Source organism: Heloderma suspectum, chromosome 1, assembly GCF_057233095.1.
Source record: "Heloderma suspectum isolate Gila_16-S chromosome 1, 16-S_ref, whole genome shotgun sequence".
NCBI lineage: Eukaryota > Metazoa > Chordata > Lepidosauria > Squamata > Helodermatidae > Heloderma > Heloderma suspectum.
The window spans coordinates 78,091,345-78,111,377 of NC_139458.1; the positions used below are offsets into that span (position 1 = coordinate 78,091,345).

Sequence of the window (20,033 nt, forward strand, 5' to 3'; positions counted from 1 at the left end):
ATCTTAGTGGTGACTGATATCAAGAGACGGAGTCCCTGGGGATGGGAGATGATTGTGGCCTTCTGTACCAAGGTGATTGCAATTCTTGATCTCGGAGGTTCGCTGATGGAGACTGTGAGGGTTGATCCCGAGGACTGGAATCAGACCCGTGTTGAATGGAAGAAAAATCCCTGATCTCGCTTTCAGAGGCCGCAAACAGAGCGTCCAATGGTGCAAGAGCTGTCTGTACCAACAACAGCCTCAGAATCTGCAAATTTAGAAGAGGAGGAGGAGGGATCTCTGACTCCAAAACGCTTGGTGGAGTCTTTTAAATCTCCTTTTCCTTCTTTTTTTCAGTACAGCCTCTGGCATAGGCTTAGTATGCTTTGCCTTTTTAGAAAACATTTTGGCCACAGACAATGCCAGCGAACGACCTGGTGTTGGAGGGTCTGTTCGTCCCACCTCTGATGTTGATTGGGGGGTGAAAGTAGGTACCCTGTGCCATCTTGCTATGCCCTGGAGCACCTGATTGAGCTTGAGACTTTTGGTCCACTGCTTCCAACATCCTTTTCCACAAGATCGCTTTCAATCTGTCCGAGATATTTTTATGGGCTTATTTGGAGAAGGATTTACAATGATGGCAAGTCTTTACAATGTGAGCCTCTCCAAGGCAGGGGAAGCATAAAGAGTGTCCGTCAGAAGGAGGCAGTTTACTGCCACAGTGGATGCACTTTCTGAAGGGGGCCTTTAATGCCATATGCTGATAAAAATGATTAAAGAGGAACAACTATACTTACTACTTTTTTAAAAGATAACAAGAAGAAAACAAGAAGAAAACAAGGAAAACCTCAGCACTAACTCGCATGGAAAAAATGCAGATGAAGTTCCCAAAGAGGCAGCTGTGATGGCGGTCAAAAAGGAACTGAGGAGATAGGCGGCAACCTGCTCGGACATGCGGAGTGGGATGGTGGGGGAGGGCTCCCGCCAAAAACATTCCTCAGCTATAGAAGTTTCCCAAATATAGGCTCTGTGCAGGCACAGAGCCCATATGAATGATGAACAGAGACCACAAAGAACTTAATTAATCAGATATTGGAAAATATGTATGCTGTTGTGAATGTTTCACAGTGCAATCCTATGCAGGTTTACTCTGATGTCCCACTGTGTTCAATGAGATTTACTCCAAAGTCAGTATGCAAAGAATGCAGCCTGTGTTTTGGCTTTTGTTTTCCACTATAATCCTACAGGTATCTGGGAATCTGAACAACCAGCTCTCTCCAGTTTTCTCTCCAGTTACAGTTTTTCTGTAATAATCCAATAGATCTAGCCACACTGCTAATTGTCATATCATTTATAAAATAAATCAGTCTAAAGCCTTTTCCAGAAGTATTACTTGGTTTGCAGGATAGCATCCATTTGTAATTGTTTCTCTCATGTTCTTAGTTTGCTGTCATCTCCACTTAGTCAGGGCACACTGAAAGTGTTCCTTAGGTAACAGGTTCTGTTCCTTTCTTGCGAATTATTTTTTTTAAAGGACTTAGTACGTAGACTAATATTTCTGTTTGTTGCTTTAGAAATCCAAATTTGGCTATATTTAAAAATAATGGAGACATCAAATCTGTACATCTGATCTAGGGATGTACAAAAGTCACTTACCTTTAACGAAATTTGATTCGCGGTGGGGGGGAGGCGCTCCGTCCCTCCCCCCGAAATTCTGGCTGGGGGGGAGGCGCTCTGTCCCTCCCCCCCCCGAAATTCTGGCTGGGGGGGAGGTGCTCCGTCCCTCCCCCCCCCCGAAATTCTGGCTGGGGGGGAGGCGCTCCGTCCCTCCACCCCCGAATCCTGGCCGGCCGGGCCGCAAACGGCGGTGGCCGTAGCTGCCGCCGTTTGCGTCCCTGCAGTCAGCCGTGATAGGCTACGTAAATGTTTACGTAGCCTATCACGGCTGAGTAAAAAAACAAAAAACCGCCCGTACGCAAATGGCGGCACCCATGGGTGCCACCATTTGCGTACGCGCGGTTGTTGTTGTTTTTTTTACTCAGCCGTGATAGGCTACATAAACATTTACGTAGCATATCATGGTATTTTTTAAAAATCTAGCCGTGATAGGCTATGTAAATCTTTACGTAGCCTATCACTTTTTTTTTTTTTTTTTACTGGAAATGGTGGCGGCGGCAGCCAGTCAGAAGACTGGCCACCGCAGCCGCCACCGCCAAACCACCGCTGAACTGCCGCCGGAGCCGCCGCCGCCGCCGCCAGGAGGATTCACCCAAGGTAAGTCCCGTCCCGGGGGGGGTGGGAGGGTGGCAGACCGTTTCGCCACCAATTTTGGGGGGCCGAATGCGCTGGCATTCAGCCTCCCCGAGATTCATGGCGAAATTCTCTGACATCCCTAATCTGATCTGCTTGTGTTGTATAGCACTCAGAAGAGATCAATACACTGTGAGGGCACAGATGTTTATAGAATTTATGAGACAGGTAAATCACAAGCACAGAGGATGTTACCTATATAGAACATATATACTCCCCAGGGAATGTATTCCTTATGGGACTAAAGTTTGCATTCCGCATACTGTGATGCTTAGCTATGTAACATGGATTCACATTCATTCCATGGCTTTTGGACTGTTCTGCCTGAAAATACACTTATTACCTTATTTCACTTAAAACTTTCTTTGTCTTTCAACACAATGTAAATGATTCCAGGGAACAGGCCTACTTGAAGTGGTCCCCTTACTCTGGGTACTGATCTACTAAAAATCACCACAGCTGCTTCTGCCATAATTGCCAGTGAATCTGTTGCTGTGGCGAAGGCTGCAATTTTGCAAGGAAACAGAACCAGGAGGCTTTCAGATTTGACAGCGGGGGCAGGAGGCCCACAAAAACGGCAAGTGAGTGGGCATGTGACCCATACCATGTCTGTCGCCCATTCCTGTACTAAATCGAACTGAGATGGATCTTGTCCTGCCTGCTTTCCATCTAAGTTTCAAAATGCAACATTTTAAAGTAATTTTTAATTTATTTCCAGGAGACTATAGCCAAAGGTGGGTGGTCTTGTAATTTTCATTTTATTTTCCAGTCAGTAGGAGTTTTCTTCCCATTATTTTTGTTGAGCTCTGTGGTTTAATTTTGGAACCACAATGCCCAGTCTATAATATTGTACATTTGTATTCATTTTTCCAAAGTCTCAAACATGATCCAAACAAAGACCCAAATCAAATTTCAATGAAAGTTAGAAATCAAAAGTCATATATTTTTTATCATCTCTTACACACGGAGTAGAATATTTTGACCTCTCTTGCAAGCACACTTCTCAAATGTTGCCTGGGACTTTTCCTTGTCTTCTCCCAGGTGCGGCCAATATATTTTCCACTCAGTCAATTCAGAGTAATTTATGGCACATACCAAGATACTTTGACATTCTCATTATAGAGCTATACTTTTGAAGGGATCAATTTAAGCATCCAAATTCAGTGAAAAATTATGATCTGTTCTTTACCTTAGGTATCTCTTCACTGCTCAAGCATATGTCTGCTGCTCATCTGGTTACTGAAAAAATGCATACATTCTAAACATATTATGCAATTCACTATGGGTGCAATCCTGTGCATGTTTAGACAAAAAAGTCCTACAATGGGATTGATTAAGGGTGCAATAAATCAGGCTAGAAACTGGCTACCAAGAGAGATATAGATGTGCGCACACAGTTCAATGTAAGATAAGCTCCAGACTATTTCTGACCCACTAATAATGTATCAGATAATCACCAACACTGAGGCACCTGAGAGGCAAGTTACCTATAAGCTCAATATACTTCACTTTAAGCTACCAACATTTTAGTACTTTTAGTTAGTACTTTTTTTAGTACTTTTAGACTGAGGGGAGATACGATAATGCTCTTCAAGTACTTGAAAGGCTGTCACAGAGAAGAAGGCCAGGATATTTTCTTGATCATCCCAGAATGCAGGACACAGAATAATGGGCTCAAGTGACAGGAAGCCAGATTCTGGCTGAACATCAGGAAAAACCTCCTTTTAGAGCAATACGACAATGGAACCAATGACCTAGGGAGGTAGTGGGCTCTCCCACACTGGAGGCATTCAAGATAAGGCTGGACAGCCCTCTGTCGGGGATGCTCTGACTTGGATTCCTGCATTGAGCAGGGGGTTGGACTCAATGGTCTTGTAGGCCCCTTCCAACCTACTATTCTATGATTCTACTGACCAGTTAGACCTCATGAAAGGTTATATATAGTTCAGAGCCCTGCTCTTCCTCACATTTAGTGTTAGTGTAGCCAAAGTCTACAAGGCTTCCTATCCATTCTGATAGCAAAACTCCCTTCCTTCCTTTTGCTCACATTAAGAAACAACATTGATGTAGAAGAGCAGCATTGGATGTGCTAATATGATGCTTTCTTGGACTCAGAACTCTAACATTAATTTGTACTCAGTTTTGTTTTCAACGGATCCGTGAATAGAATGTATAGCCTTCTAACCTCAACATCATCTGTACTCCTTATTGTTTTAATACTCATGCACCTCAAGTCTGTGCATGTCTACTTAGAAGTAAGATCCACTGAGTTCAATGGGGCTTACTCTCAAGGTGGTGTGCATAGGAGTGTAGCCTTAATGGTATGTCTGGGTTGGACTTCAAGAGCTATATGTCCAAGTGAAAGGTTAGTCACAAAATTTTGAAAACTGTCAGAAGCAGAAGGTTGATTTGGCTGACAGGAAGATGTAGAGACAAGAAATATCAGAGGGGCTTGTGGAGAGACAAGGAACCTATAGATCAGGCAACCAAGAAGATGGGGGCAGGGTAGAGTTTAATTTCAGCTATCAATTGAAATAATAAGCTGCCATTTAGTTATCCCATATGTTATCTCATAACAACTAGAATACATAAGATACCTTTATTGCAGGTGTTCTTTAACTATGCCCTACTGAGACTCCCCATGTCAAGAAAAATATTGTTCAAACCTTCCCAAGTTCAGTTCAGTAGGCACCACTCACTCTTGACTAATCAGAATTTCGTAGACCACATGAAAAGGTAATGAGGAATATAATACAGTCCTACAGTCTGGAGTGACTTATCCCAGGAAAGCAACATTCCTATGGAAAAATAGAGGGTAAGCTCCTCCACCCATAGCACTTGTAATCAGCAATAGATAACTGTCTATATTGCACTGGTTGTGAAAGCAGGAGGGTAGGTTGTATTTTGTTTGCCGTTTTACTCAGTATAGACTTCAAAAAATGATCTGGGAAATGAAAATACTAACACCCATTTCCCTTCAGGGAAGCTCACCTCACATTTTGAAAACCATGGCTTTCAGCAATTTGCTTATTTCAGATGCAAAGTGGCAACATCCTTATCTAAAATGCATATGTTGTAGGGGGAGGAGCATTTCTTTTCCTTTTATAGATAAACAACAAATACTGGTTTTTCAGTTTGGAATGCTACTGTTAACTACTAATTAATCATAATTTAAAAGAGATAATGAAGAAACACCACTGGTCAGAGATACGTAAACCTTTGTTTCTTGGCCAGTTTAGAGCAATGGACAAGAAAAAGTGACAGATGAAAAGGCTGGGTGAGGAAGGATTCTAATGAGCTTCCTCCCGAATCATCTCTCTCTCTCTCTCTCTCTCCCCCTCTCTCAAAGGATGTGCCAGAACAGCACAGAAACTGAAGCAAGAATGAAAGAGGAGCTGAAATCTGCTAAGGAATGAATGGGGTGCTGAAATTGTTCATTGTATTCCCAGGGCTCAATAAGCAAATTTAACCTTTCTTCAATGGATGGGTTTGATTTGTGTACATACAGTGGTGTGCTGACGTTTCCTGTGCCTTTGGGGGATACATCAATTGGTGCAGCCTCTGCCAAATCACACAGCTGTGACCAGCTAGCGGGCTGCCTTTCTCTTTTTCCTGTTCAGACTTGATGATAGAATTTAACTCATTTTATACTTAACTTTCCAGGAGGAGAAATCTGGAGTTACTCTCGCTCTTTGCTGTTGCCTGTGAGTCTTTCTCCTCAAGCGAGTAAGAAATCTTTTGAAAAGAAAATGATGCAGGTTTTCTGGTGGCTACATAGTTCAGTCTTTTTAGTGCCATGGTATGCATGAAATTCAGCCAACTATTGGTTCCTCATTGCCTGAACTAGAACGATTTGTAAGCAAAACTCAGGGAAGGAAGGAACAGTGATCATTATCTTTTCCATGATTAGACACTTGAGGATAGTAGAGGACAATTTTGATAGTTTCCAAAGAGGTACTATCCAATCAGAGCAGGAAGATGGTAGTCATAACTGGAATTTTTTTCTTGTGGGTATCGTGAATGAGATACTGTACTGGATGACTCTCTCCAAACTGCTCAGAGATTTAATTTTTTTTAACAGTCAGATTTCTGTCTGAAACTATCCCCCATATTTAGTACTACTACTACCACCACCACCTATTTCTTTACATCCAGACAGGTTGTAGTTCTTGGGAATCTACATTAAAGAATCAGCTGTTGTGAATCTATGCACACCATTCTCGCTACTTACATGTAGGTTTCAAATCTACAACAGTACAAGCATATCTAGCATTCCAAATTCCTGGTTTAATTCTCTGTAGATGGTAATTGGGAGATACAGTGATAGTCTTAAAGGTTACAGAATTCTAGTCACCTCAGTCCATATTGTTGAGAGGGGAAACCTTGGTTTATTCTGAAGATGTTGTTAGAAGCAGGGCATGTCCAATTAAGCTCATCAGTGAAGATGACCCTGAACAAAACAGGATTCCTCTGATATTATAACTTATTGTGGCATGGAACTTTTTCCAGACAATTGGCCATTTACATAGTTCTAATACAATTATGAGCTTCCAGGCAGACTGAAACTAATGTCAGAATCCTGTTCACCAAATCAAGTAGTTGATTATTATTATTATTATTAATAATAATTCAGGTATTACTTTTTAACTTTACATTTTATACATTTGAAAGAAATAACCATTTCACAATTTCCCACTTCCAACCACTCCTCTTTGTAGAAATCTACTAACCCACCTTCCCAATTCTTTAAATCATATCCACCTGACATGATGCACATATAAAAGTAGAAAAAAAGAAAAAAAGGGGGGGGGAGATTAGGAAGAGGCATAATATGATGATCGAAGTCCCCTTTTCTTTAGGAGCTAGTTTTCACAGATCTTCAGGAACTAGTACCATTTTAAACTGAACTTATAAGAAGAATTGCATATGTTATATTTATGTTTAACGTCCCCTTCCCCCGCCCCGCAACATCTAACATTTCCAACCACTGCTCAATCTTTGGGGGTATTCATATTTTTCCAGTGTTCGAGGATTATTTTCTTAACCACTAAAGCTACCTTGTTCATTCATTCATTGTATTTCTTTGGGAGTGCCCAGATGGCTGATACATATCCAAATCTTAAATGATTAAAGGTAACAGTTAGATCCTGAGGATAAGGTAATGTTTATGCAATCTCCCACTTCTTTCCAGACTGGTGAGATGACAGGGCAATGCCAGAACATATGGATTAAATTAGTTTGTGGCTTGTCATACTTCCAGCAGAGATAATTTGTAGTCAGCCTCAGCCTTAAAAACTTACTCAGAGACCAACGAAGTTTCAGGAAAACTTTCTGCTGAATTAATCTAAGTTACATATCAAGAGCAGACAATTTAACCAATGTAAGGGTAAGAGAAACCCTCTACTACCCTTTTCAGAGGTTTTAATCCTGTTTGTTCACTCCATTTTAACCTTAAGGGTTTATACTAAGTCTGATTGGTTCAAGTATATATAGACCTAGCAGTTTGAAAGCAAGAAATTGCAAGTAGATAAAAAGGTACCGCTTTGGCGGGAAAGGTAACAGCGCTCTGTGCACCTCGGTGTTCAGTCATGCTGGCCACATGACCACAGAAGCGTCTTCGGACAGCGCTGGCTCTTCGGCTTAGAAATGGAGATGAGCACCACACCCTAGAGTCGGACACGACTGGCTGGGGACACCTTTACCTTTACCCTTTATATATAGATTTATATATGAGCCAATCAGACCTGATGCATACCATCTATGGAATCTAAATGCTGGGCAGAATGACGACTGTGGCTTTATTTTTTAGGAGCTGTAGATTTTAGGGATATCAGAGACAAAGAACACATCTTAAAATATAGCTAAATTAATAAAGATATAGTAAAAATAGTAACAATACAGTAAAAGCCTGTGCTAAAAACAATCACTAGGAGGGGAGGAATCAGGAAATACATCAGAAGTTAAAGTCCAGGGAAAATAAAAAGGTATTTTACAGGCATCAAAAATACATTAGCCTAAGTGCCAATAAAGGCTACCTGGAGCTTCCCCCCACCCCCTGAAAAATGGCTGTGGATTCCAATGGCCAGGAGTTGCTCATTGATACAACTCCATTGATCTGATTTAACTTGATACAACTCTGTTGCTACAGGTCCAGATGGCCTCAGTGTTACAGAGTGCTTTTTTACCAGTAAGGGCTTCAAACCCTCCTGGACAAAAAAGCCTGGCTACCATTGTCTATGCTCAAGTAACCTCCAAGTTAAACTACTGCGATGCATTGTACATGGGGCTGCCTTTGAAGACTTCCTGGAGACTGCAGTTAGTTCAAAACACAGCCACTATGTTACTAGGCAGTAGGACTAGGCATTGGGAGCACATCTTGCCAGCATTTAAAGAGGTCTACTGGCTTCCAGCCTGTTTCTGAGCAGTTCTCAAAATGCTGGCACTTACCTTTAAAGCACTACATGGCTTAGGGACTGGATATTTGAGAAAATGTCTTCCACCACCTTAACCTGTCCGTACACTTCCTCGGAGACCCTCCTTTGGGTCCCCCCACCATCCAAATGGAGGCACGTAGCTATAGTAGATAGGGCCTTTGGGGCTGTGACGTCTCGCATGGTTAATATTGGGGGTGACCTGCTCAGCTGGCAGTCCACTCCTAGGCTCTACTCTGTAGGCAACGCGCAATAGATTCAGGTACCTTCACAACAAGGTTACTTATTACTACAATACATAAGAAAACACTAACTTCTGAGGAGCTGCGTGGCACACTGTCTCAGCTCCAAGGCCTGCACTAAGAGAGAGATGGGAGAGGCTCAACTTAAGCCTCCTGCAAAAGCTAAAAATGATAGATGCTGTTAAAACTATATACACACAAACAACCCCCTTTACTCCTTAATAAATTGCACTGCTGCTACAGTAAACTACAATCAACTTCACAGCCCCATTTGCTTTTCTCTAAAACATCAACACACCAGGAGAATGGGTAACAACACTGGACTACACTGTAGAGTTATCTTACACTACTCTAACCCTCACCCCACCCCATAAAATGGGAATAACAACACTGGGCTACTTTACAGGCCTGGTGTAACCCACACTTTCTCAGCCACAGCCTTTCCTCCTGCAGTATGGGTATAATAATGATGAACTTTATCTGCACAGATTGTTGGGGTATTTTTTATATTTACAGTCAGGGCCAGAAATACTGGAACAAGGATAACTGTTTTGGCAGTTGGCTTCTGTACACCACCACATGGAAGTTCAAAGGAAACACACCCAGATGGGAGCAAAGTCAGGGCTTCCAGCTGTAATTCAAGGGGTTTGATAAAAGTGGGGCACTAACCATTCAGGAAGGACAGCCAGTGGCATACACACACACCCATCGTTGGTGGCTCATAAATAATGGAACGAATGGCTGACAAGTAGCTGCATGGCCAGGTGTGGCCTGTTTCCTGGGTACCCCATGAACAATCAAGCAGATAAAAGGCCTGGAGGTGGTTCTGAGTGTTACATTTGCATTTGGTAGCTGTTCACTGGAACTCCCAACATGAGGCCCAAAGAGGTGTCCATGTGAGTGAAGGAGGCCATCATTAGGCTGAGGAAACAAAATGAACACATCAGAGAGATAGCAAAAACAGTGGGAGTGGCCAATACAACAGTTTGGAACATCCTGAAAAAGAAGAAGGAATTAACTGGCAAGCTCAGCAACAGCAAAAGGCCCAGAAGACCACGGAAGACAGCTAAAGTGGATGACCCCAGAATTCTGCTCATGGTGAAGAGGAACCCTTTCACAACATCTAGCCAGGTCAAGAACGCTCTTGAGGAGATAGGCATGTCATTGTCAACTTCTACAGTCAAGAGACAGCTTTATGAATGTAAATACACAACAAGGTGCAAACTACTGGTAACGCTCAAGAACAGAAAGGCCAGATTAGCCTTTGCCAGCAAACACCTAAAAAAGCCTGCCCAGTTCTGGAATAAGATTCTTTGGACTGATGAAACCAAGATTAACTTGTACCAGAATGATGGGAAGAGAAAAGTATGGAGAAGGAAAGGAACAGCTCATGATCCAAAGCATACCACATCATCTGTCAAACCTGGTGGAGGCAGTGTTACGGCATGGGCATGTATGGCTGCCAACGGAACCGGGTCACTGGTGTTTATTGATGACCTGACTGCTGATAAAAGCAGCAAGATGAATTCTGAAGTGTATGGGGCTATACTTTCTGCTCAGATTCAGCCGAATGCTGTCAAACTAATAGGACGCCGCTTCATATTGCAGATGGATCATGACCCAAAACATACAGCAAAAGCTACCCAAGAGTTTCTCAAGGCAAAGAAGGGGGATGTTCTTCAATGGCCAAGTCAGTCACCTGATCTCAACCCAATGAAGCGTGCTTTTCACTTACTGAAGACAAGACTGAAGGCAGAAACACCCACAAACAAGCAGCAGCTGAGGGCAGCTGCAGTAAAGGCCTGGCAAAGCATCTCGAGGGAGGAAACTCAGCATTTGGTCATGTCCATGGGTTCCAGACTTCAGGCAGTCATTGAATGCAAAGGATCTTCATCCAGGTATTAAAGGTGATCCTTAAGTTTGAAATTATGTTGGTTTGTTCCATTACTTATGAGACACTAACGATGGGTGCGTGTGTATGCCACTGGCTGTACTTCCTGAATGGTTAGTGCTTCACTTTTGTCAAACCCCTTGAATTACAGCTGAAAGTCCTGACTTCACTCCCAGCTGGGTGTGTTTCCTTTCAACTTCAACGTGGTGGTGTACAGAGGCCAACTACCAGAACAGTTATCCTTGTTCCAATATTTCTGGCCCTGACTGTATAAACTCGGAAAAAATATATTATTAGGAGGACCTGAGTTCAAAAGATCATGAACTCCTGTCTTTGCTGATACCTTTTGATTTTTGTTATACACACTACTGTCTAAACTCAGCAACACTAAACTCTTGAATTTCTAAATTGTTTTTTTATGATGCTACAATTACTTCCTAACAGGGCTGACCCCAAAAAGGCTTAACACACCCAGAAGGGTTAACATATCCATGTAGTGGGGTTGCTAACCATTGTCTTGACTTCATTCATAGGCTAAAAATATCGAAAGACAGGAGCAGGCTAGTTTCTCACAAAATGAATGGGCAGAATATTGGCTGAATATTTTGCCTCATATCTCGGGTTCTACAAGGGCTAGATATGTGCTTTTTTAATGAATGCTGTGAATCTGGAGATTATGGCTCATCCAGGGGGGTAACTGTACCCCTTGCCCCCTTCTGCGGACATCCATGCCCCTGACTGTGAACAGGGCCTGATCGATTAGTGGGAATGCAACCCCTTCCAGGACATGTTGAACACCACTTCCATGAGTAGATGAACCACCCACCAACAGTACCTCTGAGTTGTTGGGAATGAGCTTCAGTTTGTTGGTCTTCAACTAGCCCATCACTGTCCCCAGGGAGAGATTCAACACTTCCACTGCCTTGCCTGAATCCAATGTAAAAAAGAAACAGAGATGAGTGTCATCTGTACCCAAGCCCAAAATGGTAGATGACCTCACTAACGTGGCTTCATACAGAAAAGCACAGGGGACACATTGGTATCCTGTGGGACAGGAGAAAGAGTAAGGTATCCCACTAGCTGGTCACAACTGCATGATTTGGCAGATGCCTCTTCTTGAATCCTGTTTCTGTCTTATAAAGCATTACTCCCCTCAACCCCAGTAAGGTGTCATCTGCAAATGTGATTAGCATCTCCTCTACTTCTTTGTTCAAGTCATTTATAAAGATATTGAACCATACTGGGCCCAGAATAGAACCCTGCAGCACTCCACTTCTCTCCAGGTTGACAAGGAATCACTGATGAGCGCTCTTTCATTAGCTTGGTATGGTCCATCGGTTTTGTTCCTTACTTTTCCAACAAGTAAAGGTTTAATAAATTGGAAGTATTTTTCCAATGTATGGAAGAGGTGTTGCAGTCTGTCAAGTACTGGCTCAGGTGAAGCAAATGGAGCACCAGGTTCCAAGGTGAAGTGGCTATCAAGCACTTTGAACAGATAAGGTTGCCATAAGCTAGGCTGGTACTTAAACTACCAGTGTAGTTCACTGCCTGTGTGGAAGGAGACTGCTCAGATGGCATCTTGGAATTAATGATATGGTTTGTCTTTGTTTTCTTCAGGTCTAGTGGGCTGTGTCCTGGTCCCAATCTGTTTTTTTTGCAATCCACAGATCTCTTGGCCATGAGGATTGCTTAGACACCACACCTTTGGAAGTGGTTTGGCATAGGGGTTGGGGACATATTCTGAGAGAAGAGGAGCTAAAGCAGAACAGAGAGGAGATGGAGAAGTGTGGGCAGATTCCACTGCCCTGGCCTCAGTATCTTGGAAGCTTGATAACTGGAAGAATAGTTCCTGCAGGCTTGTTTCATCGATTGGGTTCAGACAACATGTTAACCCACGATGGGTTAAATAAACCACAATGCTTTATTCAATCCATGATGGCTTAACATGTCACCTGTGAGCTCTTTTCCCACCCATGATGAGTTATTTACCCACAATAATCCACTCGGATAACCTTTGATCTGCAGTTAGGGTTATTTAACCCATCATGGGTTAGCATGTCTTCTGTTGCACAGCGTGGGTCAAATTGCTCGTCTACAGAGTTGCTCAACAAGAGTGGTCAAAACCGCTGCCGCTACTCTGCTCCTCTTGAGCAATCTCTGTTTCCAAGATCTGCCTAGCAACAGATTGTGTTGCTGTTTCCCTCAACTATGCCTCCCACCTCCTTTGGAGAAGTGCTCTGCAAACTGCCAAAGAGTCTTCCACCCGCGCGTCTCCCCAAGACTTTTCCATGTGGTACAATCCTCACATTCCCACAGAGAGGCATAGCTGTGCAGGGTTTTTGCTGTGCATCGGGTGCCTCCCCATGAGGGGAACCCAGATATGAAATTTCCTCCCATTCCTGCAAACTTTCAGGGGTTTATAGCCACCCACCCCTTTTTGGTGTGAAGTAGGTTTCTCTTGCACAGGGTTTTAGTGTGCATCTTGTGCCTCCCCATGAGGGGAACATGGGTATGAAATTTCCTCCCATTCCTGCAAACCCTATCCCAGAAATGAAGCAAGGGAGTGCCTTAGTACATCCAAAGCAGTATTTAGCGACCCCAGTTTTAAGCAAGCCAAAGAAGCTAAATAAGACCAATAAGCCACTTTGTATGACAATAAACAGTTCCTTTTTATTTTATGTTGTGCTTTGTTGCTTACCAGCGGAGAGAGGCTTGGACATTGGTGGTGGGATAGGAGTAAGGAGTGGGAGGGCGTAAGCAGGTCCAGGAAGGGAACTGTGGGGAATGAAATGACCTGCACCAGTGCACTTTTCCACCGAAAATCAAAGTTGCACAATTATCCAGTAGTGCATGTGGTGGCACCCCGTGAGGATAGCATGCATATAAATTTTTGCCCCATTCCAGCAAACATTCAAGGAGTTAGAGCCCCCACCCCCTTTTTGATGTACACGGCTGGAGATAAGGAAAGGGCTTGGAAAACCCGCTTGGGAAGCTGGGTGGCTATGGGCAGAATCGGGAAGGAAGGCCATGAGAATTGGGGCAACATAGGGTGGGTGGGGCTGTGAGGAGAATGGCAGTGAGCTGGCAGAGACAGGAAACAGCTGAAGACACCCTCGCATGAAACCAGGCAATTGGAGGGGGGCTGGTGACATGGCAGCGGCACAAAGGACTGTGAGATATGGTTTCCATCGCAAAGGAAGCTGCGATACCTGCCTGGCCAGGCGGGAGAACTACAGAGGGAGGAGGAGCGAGGGGGAGGGAAAATAAGCTATGCACAGTAGCTTATTTGTCTGATCATGTGACGGACACAGTGGACTATTTTTTAAAATAAGCTACTGTGAGTAGCTTATAAGCCAGCATGGCTTAAAGTGACATGCGAACCCACCCAGTAACTTTTAAGAGTGAGCAGAAGAATAAACTTTGTGCTCTTCTCCCAACCTGATTACAGAGAGGTCATGACCATCAGAAGTGAACACTTTGCCCCCACAAGCTTGGCATCACTTATAGGAAAGTCCCTGCACCTAAAGGGCACCGTGGGAAAGTAATATGCATGCAGTGAAACGGAAATACAAGAAGGAACCACTATCCAATATGAATCTGAAAGTAAGGGAAAAATGTCTCCCAGTGACCTAGATCAAGTTAAACAGGGACTCACAGAGAAAACTCTACAGATAAAGTTTTCAAAAGAGAACAACTGAGTAGGAAGATGCTTGTTCCACTATCAAGACATGTCCATAAAACAAAGACTCCATCTCAAGGGCAGGACATAAGCACCAGAAACTGGATCTGAGTGCTAGGAACTTCCTGAGGTATAATCTGTGAAGGCACAGAACTGATACACATATCTGAACAAAGATTATAAAGAAGAAAATAGCATTAATGTGTTAGCACCTTAGAAGGTTATAGAATGCCTGATTTTCTGTCAATAACTACGCCTTCACAAATAGACTGAAAACTGTATTTTTCCATTCTCACAGTATTCCAGGAACATAACGATCTAAGCTCTGCATAAAGGGAAAAGAAAAAGGAAAACAAAGAACTAGTGGTTTAGACTGGCCTTATCAGTCCTCATTCATTAATTTCACTTCATTTTTGTTACATTTTCCTTTTGATGTATCCTGCATTCTACAGTACAAAGGTGATAGAATCTAATTCTCCCTGTCTGATCTGAGATGTTCAAAACATGGATCCTCAGGAATCAGACACTCTCACCACTTCCAGCTACTGAACATGATCATATGCTTTTGTATCCTATTTCAGGGTGGAAAGCAAAGATAAATGTTGGACTATGCTCTTTACACAAGGATATGCTCCCAACTCTCTCTGATATATATTTGATATAGAGACACAAACAGGATGCTGCATACAGCTATGAATTATGTTCAGGAAATAAGGCACAATGGGTTAAAAAATAAGAGGCTCTAGCATAAGTGTACTTCTCACCTTTTGCTTCATTTAACTCTTACGATCATGACAGAAATACTGAGAAACACAGGAAAAGTGTATGCTTTAAATTTACAATCATCTTGACAATCCCGAGATAATGATGATTTTGTTTCCCATAAAACAATGATTTCTAAACATTTTACTAGGTCACTGTAAGGTGTTGGGGGACTGAGCCACTTCACTCCCTGTGCCTCTGGTTTAGCTCGGAGGTTGAAGTTGTTACTGGCTTGATCTTTCCCATGCTGCACCATCACCTATGTAATGGCCAGAGGGGGGAACTGCTGCTCATCAGCCCAGCTGAACCTAAGAAACCAACAGAGGTTGGGCACACTATCTTACTCTGACCAGGTTTGGTTATTTAGTTTGAGTCACCACCACCCCACTAAAAATACCAACTGGGAACAATGCTACATGACATACCATAATTCTCAATGGGTTGGGGGCGGGGGGGGGGGGAGAGAAATGGCAGTTGCTTAGTCTCCCCATTTCATTCCCCCTGAAATATTGTCATGTTCCCCCCCCCCTTCATTACCAGCAAATGGGACAGTAAGATGGGTATGTGTGTTCAGCTTGGAATATACAGTCCCATAGTTCAAGTCAAGATGAAATGGTTCTGTATTTTAAACTGCTGCTCTGGCAGTAGTAGAAGGATTAATACAAAGTGAATGTTGCTCTGGCCTTGAAGGAGAATAGTTAGATAATATTGGACTTCTTATGTCTTTAGGTACATGACACAAAAAGCCAATACTTTCAGATCTCATGTCTTAGGCTGTGTTTCCAGGACAATGGAAGGAGAAGCTAATAGAGCAGTACTGGATTTTTTTTTAAGGAATTGGCTGTGCTGTGAGCATGGTTCCATGAGCAGATTCTCCGAAGCAGTAAAAATAGCTTTACAGAACATACTTCCTGGTGGGGGTGGGGGTGGGGGTTGGAGTGAGCGTCATCTGACTGGCAGGGGCTGCTCAACCAATAAGAGAGACTTCCCCCCTCTAGTCCCCTTTCTGCTTTCCCCTGAAAGTCCAGATGCACTTGCATTTCAGGAGCAAGCCTCACTGACCACAATGGGGGATAATTCCAAGTAGACACAGATGTGCCTGTGCTGGGAAAGAGGGGAGGGGGGAGTACACAAAGACAGAAACTAGCCCCCACTTTAACCCGCAGGATATCTATGAAGCTGTGAAGTACTTCCTAAGGCAATGGATTGGCGCCTCGAGATTGCACTTGATCACTTAATCGCACTTAAGGAATTGGGCTTTAAAGTGTGCCACTTCAATTGAGGGGGAATCTCTTTAAGTTCCGATGTGGGCATTCAAAGACAAGTCTCATTGACTGCAATGAGAGTTACTTCTGAGGGGGACACCAATGTTTTTTTTGTGGGAAAGAGCCCAAAACCAGCCCCCATTTTAACGCACAGAATCTCTATAACAAAGCTGTGAAGGAGTTACATCCTAAGGCAATAGATCGGAGCCTCTAGATCGCGCTTAATTGTATTTAAAGAATTGGGCTTTGATATGTGCCGTGTCAATTGAGGGGCTTCTCTGTCATTTCTGTGGTCATTGAGAGGGCAAGCCTCATTCAGCACAATGGGAGGAATCACCCCTTGATTGGGTCACGTTGAAAGGCACACCCCTGGGCAGGGCTAGCATACCCGAGGTCAATGTGGGGGTTCGGGCATACAACAACTACACCAGGGAGAACCCGACTTAAAGAAACGAAGCAGACTTTAAGCAGTCTCAGGAAATCCAGTTTTTCCCTGATAGGCTCCGGGGGTGGCTGCTGGATGGCCACGACCTCATGTATCCCTAACGACCTCAACATGCAGCTGGCTCAGAGTAAATTGCCGGTGGAGACACCCCTTAGACTGTATCCAGAACAATCCTAGCTTCAGAAAATAATGGCCATAGCAATTAAAATGAATTTCACCATAGAAACATTTTAGTAGAAAACATTAAGTATATAGTATCTTCTGTGCAGCAACCCACAAATTGCTGGCAGAGGCAAACTGGAGTATCAAATGTCTAAATCAGGGGTGGGCAATTTGTGGCCCTCCAGATGTTTTGGCCTACAGCTTCCATCATCCTTCAGCACTGGTAATATTGCCTAGAGCTGATGGGAGTTGTAGGCCCAAACATCTAGAAGGCCAGAAGTTGCCCATCCCTCACCTAAACTATCCTGTTTTATGTTTCCATTCCCAGGATGGTTTATTGACACAAATCACAAGCAGACATTCAACCACTATGTGTAAAGGCCTCTTGGAAACGACACATGACAACATTTGTTCCAATACCTTGCTAAAAACGTATGAGCACAGTCTATTAGAATCAGGAATTCATTAATGAGAGAACAGCAAGGGAAAACTCCCCTCTGATGATGGCTGTGAGGGCAGTTTTGCTCTAAAGACCTTTCAGGGGATGCGAGTCACGTTTAGGGCTGGGCAAGGAAAAAATAATTTACCAAGTGAAGATAAATTTCTGCTTTCTATGTCAGTAATATAAAAATCAAAACAACATCAATAGTTTCAAAGTTCCCTACTAAAGATTTAAACCGGTATGAGGAAAGCATCCTGATACATATGTTTTGTAAATCATTATGTGCAATTCCCTCATCTTATTGGGCAGTTTCCTTCCATTTTAAAATGATACTTAACTGAACCATATCTTTTTTTTTTTTTTTACATTTAACTCAAAAAGAAGTGGGGTAAGACAAACTGGGGAGGAATAGCACAACCTGGGATTACAAATTTATATGTAAAAGGGAAACTATAAAGGACAATGGGGATGGGGAGGAAAGGGGTGCAATTAATTGCTTTGTTTGCTACCATCACACACTGGTGCTGTTTGCATGTATAGACACCCCATCAGTTAAATAAACCATGGGCTGTCAGGGACGAGCAAGAGAGACCACCATTTCCACTTTTACTCCACAACCCACGATTGGCTCGTTGGTTGGTTGTGAAGTGTGAGGTCCAAACCCAGACCAGTGGTTAACCCAACAATAAAGCACAGGTTAACCACTAGGTTGTTTAGGGGCTAAACAACCCAGTGCCCTGGGTTCGGATGTCACGCTCCACAATCTATGAACAAGCTGATTGTGGGTTGTGGAGTAAAATCGTGCATGACAACCCGTGGTTTATTTAACCAATGGGTTGTCGTTATGTGCAAACCAGGGGCAGGATCCAATGGGGGCCTTCCTCACATGGCCAGTCCCGCCGGTCCCGGGGCGTGTGCAGCCCCTACCACTGGCAGCCACGATGTAGCACTTCTGGGGGCAAGCCCCAAAATGAGCGGAAACACTTGTTTCTGGAAAGGGCAGGTTGCGCCCCTTCCAGAAATAGATGTTTCCGCTCATTTGGGGGCTTGCCCCCAGAAGCGCTACACTGCTACTGCCAGCAGTAGGGGCAATGCATGCACCAGGACCAGAAGAGCCAGCCACGTATGGAAGGCCCCCATTGGATCTTGCCCCAGGTCAATAAGCCAATGTTTTCATTGAACTATCTACCACAACTCCAAGGTTTCTTTCCTGGATAGTCACCTTGATAGTTCAGATCTCATCACACCTCCATGGGAAACTGAGATTTATTTTTTTTTTGTCCCAATGTGCATCACTTCCAGTGAACTGCATCCATTTTGTTGCCCGTTCACCTAGTTTGGAGAGATCAGTTTGGAGTTCTTTGCAAGACTTAGGTTTCACTAGGTTTGTATTGAAAAGCATCAGTGCTGCAACGTTGACCTTGAACTTAGTGTTTCAGGGTGCTTAAACAGGCACCTGAAATGAAGAGCTGTGTTTCAGCTGGTCAAAAATACCGAAATGTTGGGGTTGGGTTTTTTTTTGCAGAATTACCTTTTTAATGTTTTTTTTTCTTTTTTCAAACTGTTTGCCCAGACAGCTCCTGAGAGCTGTCAACACCTTGCTCCCAGCTCTATTCTAGAAGATCACTACACTAGCATCTATTTAAAGATATTCCAGGAGGAGAACAATGGTGGCATGAGGAGCTCTTTCACCATTGCCTTAAGAGGCAGCTGGCCACTGCAAAAAGCTCTCTCGCCACCACTATAAGAGATAGCAGCAAACAGTTTTTAAATTTTTTTTAAACAATTAAAAGGTAACCCCAGTGAAATGATTTGGTATCTTCACCCTGATTCAAAAAATGATGACCTCCCCCCATATCTTACAATCCTAATATCACCATCCAAAATAATTTGGTGTTATCTGCAATTCAACCACCTTACAGCTCATCCCTTACTTCAATCCTAATATCATCAAATAATACCCTTAACATCCATCCAAATACAGATTGGGGTGGGTGTGGGGAATCTCACTGCTTACTTCCCTTCATTGCAAAGAATGTCCATGTACTCCTTCCTACCCTCTGCTTCCTGTTGCTTAACACATTACCAGGCCCTTTTATCCTGTGATTGCTAAGTTTAGTGAGGGTCTTTTGTCAAAAAGCTTCTTGGAAGTCTAAGTATATAATGGCTGCCAGATCAGAAGATGAAGGAACAGAGCTCATCTGTTTGCCACTCAGGGCAGATAGTGACAGAATTTGCCAGGAGCATAGCTTGTCTGTGTTAGTGGGAGCAGGTGAGTGTTGGGAGTGATCTCCAGCCAGCACTACAGCTGGAGGAACGGAACTGGCTCCCTTCTTGGTGATAGGCATGGAAGCCTCAACCTCTGCAAAATTAGGCTACACATGTATGAGATGGCCAACGCCATATTTCAGTAGGTACACTTAAA

The 20,033-nt window shown here is 43.4% G+C and overlaps 1 protein-coding gene across 23 annotated transcripts in view; it reads right to left on the reverse strand.

Moving 5' to 3' along the window:
• Positions 1–20,033, reverse strand: part of RAD51B (RAD51 paralog B) — a 575,587-nt gene that overhangs the window by 211,718 nt on the left and 343,836 nt on the right. The window contains exons 11-12 of one of the 23 annotated variants that reach the window (XR_014789887.1): positions 7,024–11,780; positions 3,479–6,739 (exon numbers count right to left, since the gene is read on the reverse strand). The exons of 21 other annotated variants lie outside the window; for them this stretch is intronic. Coding sequence is in view for 1 of the 2 variants with exons in the window: in XM_084848249.1 (XP_084704375.1) it covers positions 11,731–11,780 (50 nt within the window). In the remaining variant the exon portion in view is untranslated. Of the gene's footprint in view, positions 1–3,478; positions 6,740–7,023; positions 11,781–20,033 lie in introns of those variants that run through there. One more of the 23 variants, XM_084848249.1, reaches the window with a different exon arrangement.